This window comes from Ranitomeya variabilis, chromosome 2 (genome assembly GCF_051348905.1).
Source record: "Ranitomeya variabilis isolate aRanVar5 chromosome 2, aRanVar5.hap1, whole genome shotgun sequence".
In the NCBI taxonomy this organism is placed as follows: Eukaryota; Metazoa; Chordata; class Amphibia; order Anura; family Dendrobatidae; genus Ranitomeya; species Ranitomeya variabilis.
Genome location: NC_135233.1, coordinates 11,089,705 through 11,103,407, shown reverse-complemented (window position 1 = coordinate 11,103,407; position 13,703 = coordinate 11,089,705). Strand labels below are relative to the sequence as shown.

Here is a 13,703-nt window from a genome sequence, read left to right as displayed (position 1 = left end):
GCACCTACAGACACAGGCAGGATACAAGCTGCTGACAACACCTGCACCTGCTGACACAGGCAGGATACAGACTGCTGACAGCACCTGCACCTACTGACACAGGCAGGATACAAGCTGCTGACAACACCTGCACCTACTGACACAGGCAGGACACAAGCTGCTGACACCTGCACCTACTGACACAGGCAGGACACAAGCTGCTGACAACACCTGCACCTGCTGACACAGGCAGGATACAGACTGCTGACAGCACCTGCACCTACTGACACAGGCAGGATACAAGCTGCTGACAACACCGGCACCTGCTGACACAGGCAGGACACAAGCTGCTGACAACACCTGCACCTGCTGACACAGGCAGGATACAGACTGCTGACAGCACCTGCACCTACTGACACAGGCAGGATACAAGCTGCTGACAACACCGGCACCTGCTGACACAAGCAGGATACAAGCTGCTGACAACACCGGCACCTGCTGACACAGGCAGGATACAAGCTGCTGACAACATCTGCATTCTGATAGCGGCTTCTAAGTATCACCAAATCACCCTCTTAAACTCAGGCCTATGCACAGCACATATCAGGGAGGGTGCAGCCATAACCTTCGGCTTCGCATTCACAGATTTACTTACGAGTCTTGGACGAAGGCGTGGATTTTAGCCAAAGCTTTTATCTGAACCTCACAATATCTGCAGGGGAGACAGAAGGAGAAAGTTACTAGATATCACAAACATGGCCTAATGCAGGATAATGCAGATTTTTCTGCTCACACTGCTGAGGGTTCGTTACACTATCGGGCGATCAATAACACGAGTTCTCCAGTCCCGGAATGCATTACTAAGGCAGCAGTGAATTAAAGTAAAAGTTTTTTCGGTGGATGTGCGGTGGCTGTCAGCTGTAAAGATCAGGCTCAGGAGCTGACCCCACACCACGCAGGGTGGGTGCTGGCTGTGTAACACAGCCGACATCGGCCCCTAACAGTGGAGATCGCTCCATTTAACTACTTGGATGCCACTTCCAACCGGTGATGAAGCGTGGGGTCTGTTTTGATGTCCTATACCATCACACCCACTCACAACGAAGTCTCTGTGTCATCAAACTCTGCTCTACTATGACATCCTCCTTACAGGGAATGTCCACGCCTCGGCCAACCCCTTCTGAATGCCGGTGTTTCCTCCGGTAAAGTAGCTACACTTACACCGTTCCAGCACTGTCGACACTGACCCTCGCGTGACAAAACAATGCGACTAATCAGTGCTGCCTTCACTCCCGCTTCAGATAATTCTAAACATCAGGAGAAAGCAGCTGCCGATCCGATCTCCTCACTTCTTACGGATGATAATGAAGTCAGCAGGAGAGGAGTGTGAAGACGGCACTGATTGGCTGCAGGGATGACGTAACATCATGTCACACAAGCCCTGGGAGAGCCAGCGTTCACACCGCTGGGACTGTGCAGACACCGGAGGGGAGTACAGGTGTCATTATGTTATGGTGGTAAACCATAGGGGTTTAGAAGGGGCTGTCCGACTAGTGGACCACCACTAACGCTGGCAGCACCGAGGGTTGATAAGGATGGTCCAGTACTGGCCAGCTTCCTTCAGACTCTGTTCACATGGACGTTTCCACACTCTTTTTGTCTTTTCCAGTTTAGAAACAGAGTTCATGTGCAAAAGTGATTGGTTGCCATGAAAGCAGAGGGTCTCCATTGATTATTTTGGGGTCCGTTGGGTTCCGTTTTGTAGTTGTTTAGTCTTGCTTCCTTTTAACATTGCTGCCAATGGTCAGCCCTTGCGCAGGATCTTAACGGGGGTCTTCCCATCTTCCACATTATGGGCAATTCCACAGAACAAGCCAAAAACTTCGGATCAGACTGGTGTACAGAGGGGGCTGCTCAGCGCCATTATTTCTGGAACTCCCCTAGAAGTTAGTGCAGAGTGCTGTGCAGAGCACTATGCAGAGCGCTGTGGCTGCGCCGCCACCTGCCCCTTCATGTCATCACCAGTACGAGGGTCTGGCAGTGCGGATTATTGGGGATCACACGGTCCTCACCTCTCAGTAGAGCGCACCATGTAATCGTAGAACTGCCGGTCCCCTCTCAGCACCTCCAGGGGCACCACCAGGTTCACGTCCTGCTCCGTGTTACGCAGATGGTTCAGGCGGAGGTTGACGGTGAATAGATAGTTACGTACGTCCTCTGAGCCCACCTTCAGACCCCGGCACACCACGTATCTACAGAGAGAGGCACAAAGACCACAGATGTAGGCAGAGGGCACTACTGTACTCAGCAGTAAGGACAGGGCTCAAACACAGGGAACCTGCAACTAGTAGAAATGAGCGAGCGACACAAGCAACAAAATATATGTGCAATACAGTGTATCACAGGGAGAGGGCGCCAGAAACACACAAGAGACAGAGCCCAACACTGTGCGGAACATCACTGCAAAGCCCAAATGTATCCTGTGCCCAAAACAAGAAACCCAGAGACTGATCCCCGACCCCAACAGTATGTGCACAGGGGAAGCATCCTACACCAGACCCGTGAGCGCAGCTCTGGAGGAGAATACAGGATCAGTAATGTATGGACACAGTGACTGCACCAGCAGAATAGTGAGCGCAGCTGTGGAGTATAATACAGGAGGTAACTCAGGATCAGTAATGTATGTACACAGTGACTGCACCAGCAGAATAGTGAGTGCAGCTCTGGAGTATAATACAGGAGGTAACTCAGGGTCAGTAATGTAATGTATGTACACAGTGACTGCACCAGCAGAATAGTGAGTGCAGCTCTGGAGTATAATCCAGGATGTAACTCAGGATCAGTAATGTAATATGGAGGATGTGCGGCTCCTCACCTTTCGGAGTTAGCCGGCCGGCTTGTGACTGACTTGAAGAGAGATACGCGGTCAAAGCAGCAGTACAGCAGGTAGATAAGTCCAACACTAAACGGGGTGAACAGGTCGAAGGTCTTACAGATGAAATGTCCTCCTAGTTTGATCACAAACAAACAATGAAATGTAAGAACATGTAGACAATAACGTAGCTGAATAAGACAGACAGACTCTACCTGTCCTGACGACAGACAGCCCCACCAGACACTGGCAGAGCAGCAGCTGTTTGCTGAGTATCTCCTGAATATTTTCCTGCCCCTCCACAGAGAATCCCTGCAAGAAGAACAAGGTGGAGACCAAGCTAAGAATCGATCATTCATCACGGCTGCCAGATTTCTTGTGTCTCACGTACCCCATCCGCCATCATGAAGTGTACGCCCTTGTGGTCTGTATTGTCCATGACAAAGTTGCGGAAGGCTGTGATGTTCTCCGGACGAGTGACGTCCCCGTCCCCATCCACCCCACCTTCACCTGAAATGTAGAAGAGGACAAATGACAGGAACGACCTAAAACTGGAAAAATAACAAATAGGGATTTGTGTCACTTCACAGGACTCCACTATCAGGAGCTCTGCTTCTCGTGAAGGAGAAAATCCTCATTTATATTCAGAGGAAGAAACCCCGAAATGCCCTGAAAATTCTCACAGTGCAGCCTTTGTTACAATGTGTCGGTCTGGAGAATCCTCTATGAGCTAAAGATCGCAGCTGTAGAGATTTCCTTTCATTTGTTACAATGTGTCAGTTTGGATTAAATGTATCAGTAATCAAGTGAATTTCAACAATCAGAAAAAGGTGAAAAAAAAATATAGAGAGCTTTCCCCTGTCCTCTCCTCGGCCCTCTTACCTCACCCTCCGATGGTCCTCGCATACGTTCCTCTTATCACCTCCACATCTTCTCTCTTCTGATTCTCAGCCTCCGGTGTCGCCGTTCCTCACTAGGTCTCGATTTCTCTCGTGGGGGCGTAGTGCACCTCACTAATGCTACATGTGCCCTCACCACACAACAGCTCAGGACCAAAAAAAGAACAGCCACACCGGAGGACCAGAAGGAGAGAAAAAGACAGAGGAGCCTATCGGAAAACCGGCACGGGCAAAAGTATGGTGAGAGCCGCAGAGAATACTGAAAACGATGCCTCTAGATGTAAGCCCTAAGATGTGACCAAACCGAAATATCAGGCCAAAGTAACAAGGTAAGAAGTCTACAGGATAAAGTAATACACGGACTTTGTTTTGTGTTTGGTTTGTAACCAAGGTGATTTCAGCCTGAACTGATGTCTAGAAGAATCACGAAAATTACCGTAATAAGGTTCGAACAGTTCGCTGGATGCAGAATAGAAGTCTTCAAGCTTGAAGTCGTTGGGGCCCTTTAGGGTCATCCCAAACCCTTTGGCGTGCCATTTTTTCCTCCATAAGACGTACTCCGAAAACCCACCAGGTCCAGCGCAAACATCAGCAAAGTAAAGCAGCTCGGAGTCTTTCTCTTTCAGCAGTGACTTCTAAATAACACGATGGAAAAGTCAGAAACAATCACAAAAAAGAAAATATACAAAAAGCAACTAGTGATAAAAGAGCAGATGTCCGAGATCTAACTATATAGTAACTATATATATGTAACTAATATCATACAAGTCACAAGTCCACATATTACCAATGTATCTTTCCCGAGATACATCCTGTATTATACTCCAGAGCTGAACTCACTGTTCTGCTGGTGCAGTCACTGTGTACATACATTACATTACTGATCCTGAGTTACCTCCTGTATTATACCCCAGAGCTGCACTCACTATTCTGCTGGTGCAGTCACTGTGTACATACATTACTGATCCTGAGTTACCTCCTGTATTATACCCCAGAGCTGCACTCACTATTCTGCTTGTGCAGTCACTGTGTACATACATTACATTACTGATCCTGAGTTACCTCCTGTATTATACCCCAGAGCCGCACTCACTATTCTGCTGGTGCAGTCACTGTGTACATACATTACATTACTGATCCTGAGTTACATCCTGCATTATACTCCAGAGCTGCACTCACTATTCTGCTGGTTGCAGTCACTGTGTACATACATTACATTACTGATCCTGAGTTACATCCTGCATTATACTCCAGAGCTGCACTCACTATTCTGCTGGTTGCAGTCACTGTGTACATACATTACATTACTGATGCTGCGTTACATCCTGTATTATACCCCAGAGCTGCACTCACTATTCTGCTGGTGCAGTCACTGTGTACATACATTACATTACTGATCCTGAGTTACCTCCTGTATTATATTCCAGAGCTGCACTCACTATTCTGCTGGTGCAGTCACTGTGTACATACATTACATTACTGATCCTGAGCTACATACTGTATTATACTCCAGAGCTGCACTCACTATTCTGCTGGTGCAGTCACTGTGTACATACATTACATTACTGATCCCGAGTTACATCCTGCATTATACTCCAGAGCTGCACTCACTATTCTGCTGGTTGCAGTCACTGTGTACATACATTACATTACTGATGCTGCGTTACATCCTGTATTATACCCCAGAGCTGCACTCACTATTCTGCTGGTGCAGTCACTGTGTACATACATTACATTACTGATCCCGAGTTACATCCTGTATTATACTGCAGAGCTGCACTCACTATTCTGCTGGTGCAGTCACTGTGTACATACATTACATTACTGATCCTGAGTTACATCCTGTATTATACCCCAGAGCTGCACTCACTATTCTGCTGGTGCAGTCACTGTGTACATACATTACATTACTGATCCTGAGTTACATCCTGTATTATACTCCAGAGCTGCACTCACTATTCTGCTGGTGCAGTCACTGTGTACATACATTACATTACTGATCCTGAGTTACATCCTGTATTATACTGCAGAGCTGCACTCACTATTCTGCTGGTGCAGTCACTGTGTACATACATTACATTACTGATCCTGAGCTACATACTGTATTATACTCCAGAGCTGCACTCACTATTCTGCTGGTGCAGTCACTGTGTACATACATTATATTACTGATCCTGAGTTACATCCTGCATTATACTCCAGAGCTGCACTCACTATTCTGCTGGTTGCAGTCACTGTGTACATACATTACATTACTGATCCTGAGTTACCTCCTGTATTATACTCCAGAGCTGCACTCACTATTCTGCTGGTGCAGTCACTGTGTACATACATTACATTACTGATGCTGCGTTACATCCTGTATTATACCCCAGAGCTGCACTCACTATTCTGCTGGTGCAGTCACTGTGTACATACATTACATTACTGATCCTGAGTTACCTCCTGTATTATATTCCAGAGCTGCACTCACTATTCTGCTGGTGCAGTCACTGTGTACATACATTACATTACTGATCCTGAGTTATATCCTGTATTATACTACAGAGCTGCACTCACTATTCTGCTGGTGCAGTCACTGTGTACATACATTACATTACTGATCCTTAGTTACATCCTGTATTATACCCCAGAGCTGCCCTCACTATTCTGCTGGTGCAGTCACTGTGTACATACATTACATTACTGATCCTGAGCTACATACTGTATTATACTCCAGAGCTGCACTCACTATTCTGCTGGTGCAGTCACTGTGTACATATATTACATTACTGATCCTGAGTTACATCCTGCATTATACTCCAGAGCTGCACTCACTATTCTGCTGGTTGCAGTCACTGTGTACATACATTACATTACTGATGCTGCGTTACATCCTGTATTATACCCCAGAGCTGCACTCACTATTCTGCTGGTGCAGTCACTGTGTACATACATTACATTACTGATCCCGAGTTACATCCTGTATTATACTGCAGAGCTGCACTCACTATTCTGCTGGTGCAGTCACTGTGTACATACATTACATTACTGATCCTGAGTTACATCCTGTATTATACTCTAGAGCTGCACTCACTGTTCTGCTGTGGAAGAAATGAAGTTAAACCCTTACCCCCTGAGAGTCCTTGGGGTTAGTAAACATGTAATCAAACACGTGGTCGATATTCGCCATCTTCATTGCTGCCCTGGAGAAGAGATAATGAGACATATAAGCTTGAATGGCAGGAAGGCAATACACACAGTGCTGACAGCGGTTCCATGCGGTCGTCCGCTGTTCTAGAGGTCCTCCTCCTTCTCTTTTTCCTCCTCCTCCTTCTCCCCCTCCTCCTTCTCCTCTTCCTCCTCCTCCTTCTCCTCCCACAATTTATTTTTATTAACTATGGATAAAGCATTAGCAGACAGCAGAGGCAGCATTGGGAGATGTATGGTCTCCTTGGGAGATGGACTGGTTGCTAAGGATGTGTTGTCTGACAACCTGAGAAATGATGCGCCCATGGAAGTGACGGGGTCAGGAGGTGCAGGTGGGCTTCCGTAGAATTAGGGGCTCCTGCAGGTTCCCGCTGCCATTGAGGCCCTGCAGATCACTTGAAGATTTGCAGTATTAAGTACAAGCTAACCAACCGCTGGTTCAAGACCCCAAGACTTAAACATTTTTTTTAGAAAAATCCTTAAAAAAAGGAGATTTTTGTGTACTCACCATAAAATCCTTTTCTCCGAGCCAATCATTGGGGGACACAGGACCATGGGTGTTATGCTGCTGCCACTAGGAGGACACTAAGTAGACACAGAAAGAATAGCTCCTCCCCTGCAGTATACACCCTTCTGCTGGCTCTCAGTGACCCAGTTCGGTAACAAAGCAGAAGGAGCTTAATATTTAACAAGGATGAACTATGTCAAAAACCAAGCTAACTCAACAAAAACCAAAGCCAATAGACTAACAGGGTGGGTGCTGAGTCCCCCAATGATTGGCTCAGAGAAAAGGATTTTACGGTGAGTACACAAAAATCTCCTTTTCTCCTACGCCTCATTGGGGGACACAGGACCATGGGACGTCCTAAAGCAGTCAACAGATTAACTGCAATTGCTACTTGCACCCACAAGTTACAGATGCGGCACAGCCGCCTGCAAAATTCGTCTGCCGACGGTCGCATCTGCCGAGGCCTGAGAGTGAATATGGTAATGTTTTGTAAAGGTATGCAGGCTGGACCAAGTCTCAGCCTTACAAACTTGTGCTGCCGAAGCTTGGTGCCGGATGGCCCAAGACGCACCCACTGACCGAGTGGAGTGAGCCTTAATCCCTGCTTGGACAGGAAGACCTCTGACTCGGTAGGACTCCTGAATAGCCGAACGGATCCATTTGGCTATTGTCGCCTTGGAAGCGAGAAACCCTTTCCTCGGTCCTTCCGGGAGCACGAATAGGGCATCTGACTTGCGGAAAGACGCTGTCCGCGAGATGTATCTCCTAAGAGCTCTCACTAAATCCAGTGTGTGAAGGGCCTTCTCGATGCAATGGACTGGTGCCGGACAGAGTGAGGGTAAGACAATCTCCTCATTGAGATGAAAAGATGATACAACTTTCGGTAGAAAAGACGGGGATGTCCTCAAAACCACCCTATCCTGATGAAAATTCAGGAACGGAACTTGAGAGGACAGAGCCGCCAGCTCGGAGACTCATCTGATAGAGGTGACCGCAACTAGAAAAGCAACTTTCCATGAAAGGAGAGACAGGGAAACCTCCTGTAGAGGTTCGAAAGGAGCCTGTTGCAAAACTCCGAGGACCAGATTAAGATCTCATGGTTCCAACAGCATCCTATAGGGAGGCGTCTTGACCTGTAATCTGTTGGAAATCCTGCGTTGGAAGAGAACAGACAGGGCTGAGATCTGCCCCTTGAGAGAACTAAGGGCGAGACCCAAGTCCAAACCCGTTTGTAAGAACTCGAGAATGGAAGGGATGGAAAAATGTAGAGGAGAACGTCCCCGGTCGTTGCTCCAGGAAAAGAAAGTCTTCCAAGTGCGATGATAGATACGCATAGACGTAGGCTTTGTAGCGTTGATCATGGTAGCTATGACTTCTGGAGAGAAACCTGCCTGGGTTAGGACCCAGGACTCAACGGCCATGCCGTCAAACACAGGGCCTCTGAGTTCTGGTGGGAAAAGGGGCCTTGAGATAGCAGATCTGCGCGATTCGGTAATCGCCAGGGAACGTCGGCAACTAGTTGAACTAGTTCCGCTTACCACGCCCGGCGCGGCCAATCTGGCGCAATCAGGATTACCGGTACCCTCTCCGCTCTGATTTTCTTGATGACTCTCGGTAGGAGAGGAAGTGGGGGAAATATGTACGGAAGCCGAAAATGATGCCAAGGGAGTACAAGAGCGTCTGCCCCGATGGCTGCCGGATCGTGGGACCGAGCCATGAAGTCGGGAACCCTGGAATTCAGCCGTGAGGCCATCAGATCCACGTCCAGGGTTCCCCAACGACAGCAGATCTGGTGGAAGATCTCCGGATGGAGAGACCATTGCCGACTGAGGAAGTCTGCCTCCCAATTGTCCACTCCCGGGATATGAACCACAGAGATCATTGAGCGGTTTTCATCGGCCCATCGGAGGATGTGGCCTACCTCTGTCATGGCCGCCCTGCTGTGGGTTCCCCCTTGGCGGTTGATGTATGCCACTGCAGTGGCGTTGTCGGACTGAATCCTGATTGGGCGACCTGCTAGGAAGGGATGGAACTGGAGAAGTGCCAGCCTGATCGCCCAGATTTCCAAGATGTTGATTGGAAGGCATGATTCCTGGGGGAACCATGAAGGAACACCGCTCCCCAGCCTAGAAGACTGGCGTCTGTCATCACAACCAGCCAGTGTACTGGAAGAAAAGACTTCCCTTGATTCAGGGAGGACTTCAATGTCCACCACTTGAGAGACAGTCTGACTCACTGGGGAAGGAGGAACCGACGGTCTAGGGAGAACGGGTTCCTGTCCCAAACAGCCAGGAGGGCATGCTGTAGAGGACGCAGGTGTAGTTGGGCAAATGGAACCGCCTCCATAGCTGCTACCATCCTGCCGAGAACTCTCATACTGAAGCGCAGAGAGTGAGAGCGAGGCTGAGAGAGCTTCTGAGCTTCTCGCTGTAAGACTGAGATCTTTTCCGGGGGAAGAAGAACCAACCCCCGGGACAAGTCGAGTATCATTCCTAGAAAGGAAATTAGCTGAGCCGGTACTGGGGAAGATTTTTTGAAGTTTATCTTCCAACCCCGGAGAGAAAGGGTATCTATTGTGATGGCCACGGCTTCCTTGCAGGAGTGGAAAGAGGGGCCTTTGATGAGGATATCCTCTAAATACGGGAGCGCCACCACTCCTCGGGTGTGGAGTATGGCCACGGCAGCCGCCATGACGTTGGTGAATACCCTGGGAGCGGTGGCGAGGCCGAAGGGCAGAGCAACGTATTGGAAGTGATCTTCCTGAACTGCGAAACGAAGAAACCTTTGGTGAGGAGGTAAAATAGGAATGTGGAGGTATGCGTCCTGGATGTCTATAGACGCCAGGAACTCGCCTTTTTCCATGGAGGCGATGACAGAACGAAGCGATTCCATCCGGAACTGTAGTACCCTGACGAACTTGTTCAGCAGTTGTAGGTCCAGTATGGGCCATACTGTACCATCCTTCTTTGGAACAATGAAGAGGTTTGAATAAAAACCTTGAAACCTTTCGCTTTGAGGGACCGGAATAATGACTCCGTCTTTTCTCAGAGAGCTTATAGCTTTGAAGAACTGTGATGCTTTTGCCCTGGGAGGAGAACCTCTATCTCCACGTTGTGCCCGGCCGGAACCGGGAGATGTGGAAGTAGAGGACCAGTTTGAGTTGTAACGAAAAAAAATCGGGAACGAGCCTGTGGTTGCAGGTTCCGAAAGGGCCGAGAGGGTCTCTGTTGTGGAAGAAATTTACTCTTCCCTCCGGTGGCGTCAGAAATTAACTGGTCGAGCTTTTCGCCAAAAAGGCGACCACTCTGGTATGGGAGAGAAGTCAATGACTTTTTGGAAGTAGAATCCGCACGCCAGTCCCTGAGCCATAAGGACCTCCAGATGGTGATGGCGTTTGCTGCTGCTTGAGAAGCGCAGTCAGCGGCATCCAGAGACGCGGTCACTAGAAAATCCCCAGCTCTGGCCATCTGAGTAGCAAGGTCTGCTACCTTGGGGGGAAGATTGGTATCCAGAACAGCTGAAGACAAGACCTCAGCCCAGTGGGTCATAGCCTTAGCCACCCACGTAGCCGCAAAAGATGGAAAGAGTGCGGCCGCTGAGGCTTCAAAGGCTGAATGCGCCATATTGTCGATCTGACGATCGGTTGGATTTTTGATAGAGGCGCCCTCCGAGGAGGATAAAATAGATTTGGTAGCTAGGCGCGATACCGGAGGATCTACTGGGGGAGATTGTGACCAATCTTTTCTTAGATCCTGGGCAAAGGGATATTTGGACTCCATGGGCTTCCGCCCTGTGAATCGTTTATCTGGACGGATCCTGTGAGATTCAACAATTTGCTTAAACTCGGGATGAGTGGCGAACACTCTGTGAGCTCGTTTGGTCTTCTTAAAGGACACAGCATGATCCGTTTTAGATAAAGGTTCCTCCTCAAGTCTCAAAGCCTTATTCACTGACTCAATGAGAGAGTCGAGAGTCTCCCGATCGTGATGAAATTCCTGATCTAGGAACGTGTCAGAATCGTCCTCTGAAACAGGTTCTCTACTAGCCCCAATGGAAGGGGAGCGAGAAATGGAACTGACAGAACCCGATTCCGGTGATGGTCTGGGGACAAGGCATGAGTCCTTTTCCTGGAAGATCGAGAGCTCCTTGGTACGGTACGACCCCTAGTGTACAAGGGGTTCTGATCATCGGAAGCATTATCCGTAAGAGTGCCCTGGTTAGAGGAAGGGTCTCGGAACGAGTCTAACGCTTTTGCCAGGGATGCCATAGACCGGGTAAGGGAGGTAGCCCACTCAGGGGGACTAGGCTCGCTGGGTTCGGTATCAGTAACAGGTGGTTCCTGAGCCGTCACCGGTTCACAAGCTGTGCATAACGCAGTATTGTGGCCCCGGGGTAATGATACATACAAGAGGTACATGCAGCAAAAAATACAGTGTGGGTTTTCCCAGGCTTTTTGTGAGGCTTTGGTTGAGACATAGTAAAGCCTGGAGGAACGCGCTTACTAGTAGGGGAAGGGTTAAGCTATGTGTCTGCAGCTTACCCAGGTCCTGTGTCTTGAGTCCCCAGGGCAGGTCCGCAGTGTAGGCAGAGAAAAACGCTAGTCCTGAGGGCTGTGATAGGAAATGCTGGAGCAGTGCTGCAGCATCAGGGCTGTGGGTGTCCCAAGATGGCCGCCGAGATCAGGAAGTGGGAGCTCATCACAGAAAACGAGAAGCGGCAGAAAAAGTGGGTGGGGCTAACTGCCGGTGGGCGTGGCCAAAAACTCCAGCCTGTATTGAGGGAAGATTTTTTTTTTTTTCTTCAGTTGCGGCCTGCAGCACCGTGACCGCTATTAGCGCCATCATTAGCTGCACTCCTTCGTGGGGTTGCCGCACTAAGGACCACCCACGGACACAGGCTTAAGGTGCGGACCTCCCATACCCCGGGGACCAGGACCCCCTAGCGCCTCGGCCCCCGCAGTGTACTCACGGTAGATGCGGATGGCCGGTGCTCAATCCACCGTCGCCATAGTCAGGGAGGGGGTGGAGAGCTTCTGCCGCCATGCGTCATCCGCTATATCAGTGGTGATGCAGAGGGGGGGCTGCACGGACGCCATATATATCATGTCCGGCTATGCACCTGGCTCCAGGAGAGGTAGATGGAGGGCTGCTCCATGTGGTCGCCTGCTATGGAGGGGGAGATCGGAACGCGAAGGAACCGTCGCCCGTAAGGTGAGCTCAGGGCTGGCATCCAACGTTGCAGGAAAGGATACGGGGAGGGACGCTCCACGTTCTTGCCTGTTGATGGTTCCGGGGAGATCGGAACCTAGAAAGGATCCGTCGCCCCCATTCGCTCCATTAAAGGAAAAAATAGACCAAAAAATCAAAAATTAAAATAAAAACATTGGGGTCTGTAACAGACCCAAGTGCCTCCTACAGACACTAAGCAAGAACTGGTTCACTGAGAGCCAGCAGGAGGGTGTATACTGCAGGGGAGGAGCCGAGAGCCAGCAGGAGGGTGTATACTGCAGGGGAGGAGCTGAGAGCCAGCAGGAGGGTGTATACTGCAGGGGAGGAGCCGGGAGCCAGCAGGAGGGTGTATACTGCAGGGGAGGATCTGAGAGCCAGCAGGAGGGTGTATACTGCAGGGGAGGAGCTGAGAGCCAGCAGGAGGTGTATACTGCAGGGGAGGAGCTGGGAGCCAGCAGGAGGGTGTATACTGCAGGGGAGGAGCTGAGAGCCAGCAGGAGGGTGTATACTGCAGGGGAGGAGCTGAGAGCCAGCAGGAGGGTGTATACTGCAGGGGAGGAGCTGAGAGCCAGCAGGAGGGTGTATACTGCAGGGGAGGAGCTGAGAGCCAGCAGGAGGGTGTATACTGCAGGGGAGGAGCTGAGAGCCAGCAGGAGGGTGTATACTGCAGGGGAGGAGCTGAGAGCCAGCAGGAGGGTGTATACTGCAGGGGAGGAGCTGGGAGCCAGCAGGAGGGTGTATACTGCAGGGGAGGAGCTGAGAGCCAGCAGGAGGGTGTATACTGCAGGGGAGGAGCTGAGAGCCAGCAGCAGGCTGTATACTGCAGGGGAGGAGCTGAGAGCCAGCAGGAGGGTGTATACTGCAGGGGAGGAGCTGAGAGCCAGCAGGAGGTGTATACTGCAGGGGAGGAGCTGGGAGCCAGCAGGAGGGTGTATACTGCAGGGGAGGAGCTGAGAGCCAGCAGGAGGTGTATACTGCAGGGGAGGAGCTGGGAGCCAGCAGGAGGGTGTATACTGCAGGGGAGGAGC

At 50.0% G+C, this 13,703-nt stretch overlaps 1 protein-coding gene across 5 annotated transcripts in view; it reads right to left on the bottom strand.

Annotated features, from left to right (window-relative positions):
- CMTR1 (cap methyltransferase 1) overlaps positions 1-13,703 on the bottom strand; it is a 54,240-nt gene that overhangs the window by 17,390 nt on the left and 23,147 nt on the right. For all 5 annotated transcript variants that reach the window (XM_077281996.1, XM_077281995.1, XM_077281999.1 and 2 more), the window contains exons 9-15: positions 6,863-6,935; positions 4,187-4,385; positions 3,243-3,361; positions 3,067-3,163; positions 2,855-2,987; positions 2,052-2,231; positions 635-691 (exon numbers count right to left, since the gene is read on the bottom strand). In XM_077281996.1, coding sequence (XP_077138111.1) covers positions 635-691; positions 2,052-2,231; positions 2,855-2,987; positions 3,067-3,163; positions 3,243-3,361; positions 4,187-4,385; positions 6,863-6,935 — 858 coding nt within the window. The remainder of the gene's footprint in view (positions 1-634; positions 692-2,051; positions 2,232-2,854; positions 2,988-3,066; positions 3,164-3,242; positions 3,362-4,186; positions 4,386-6,862; positions 6,936-13,703) is intronic.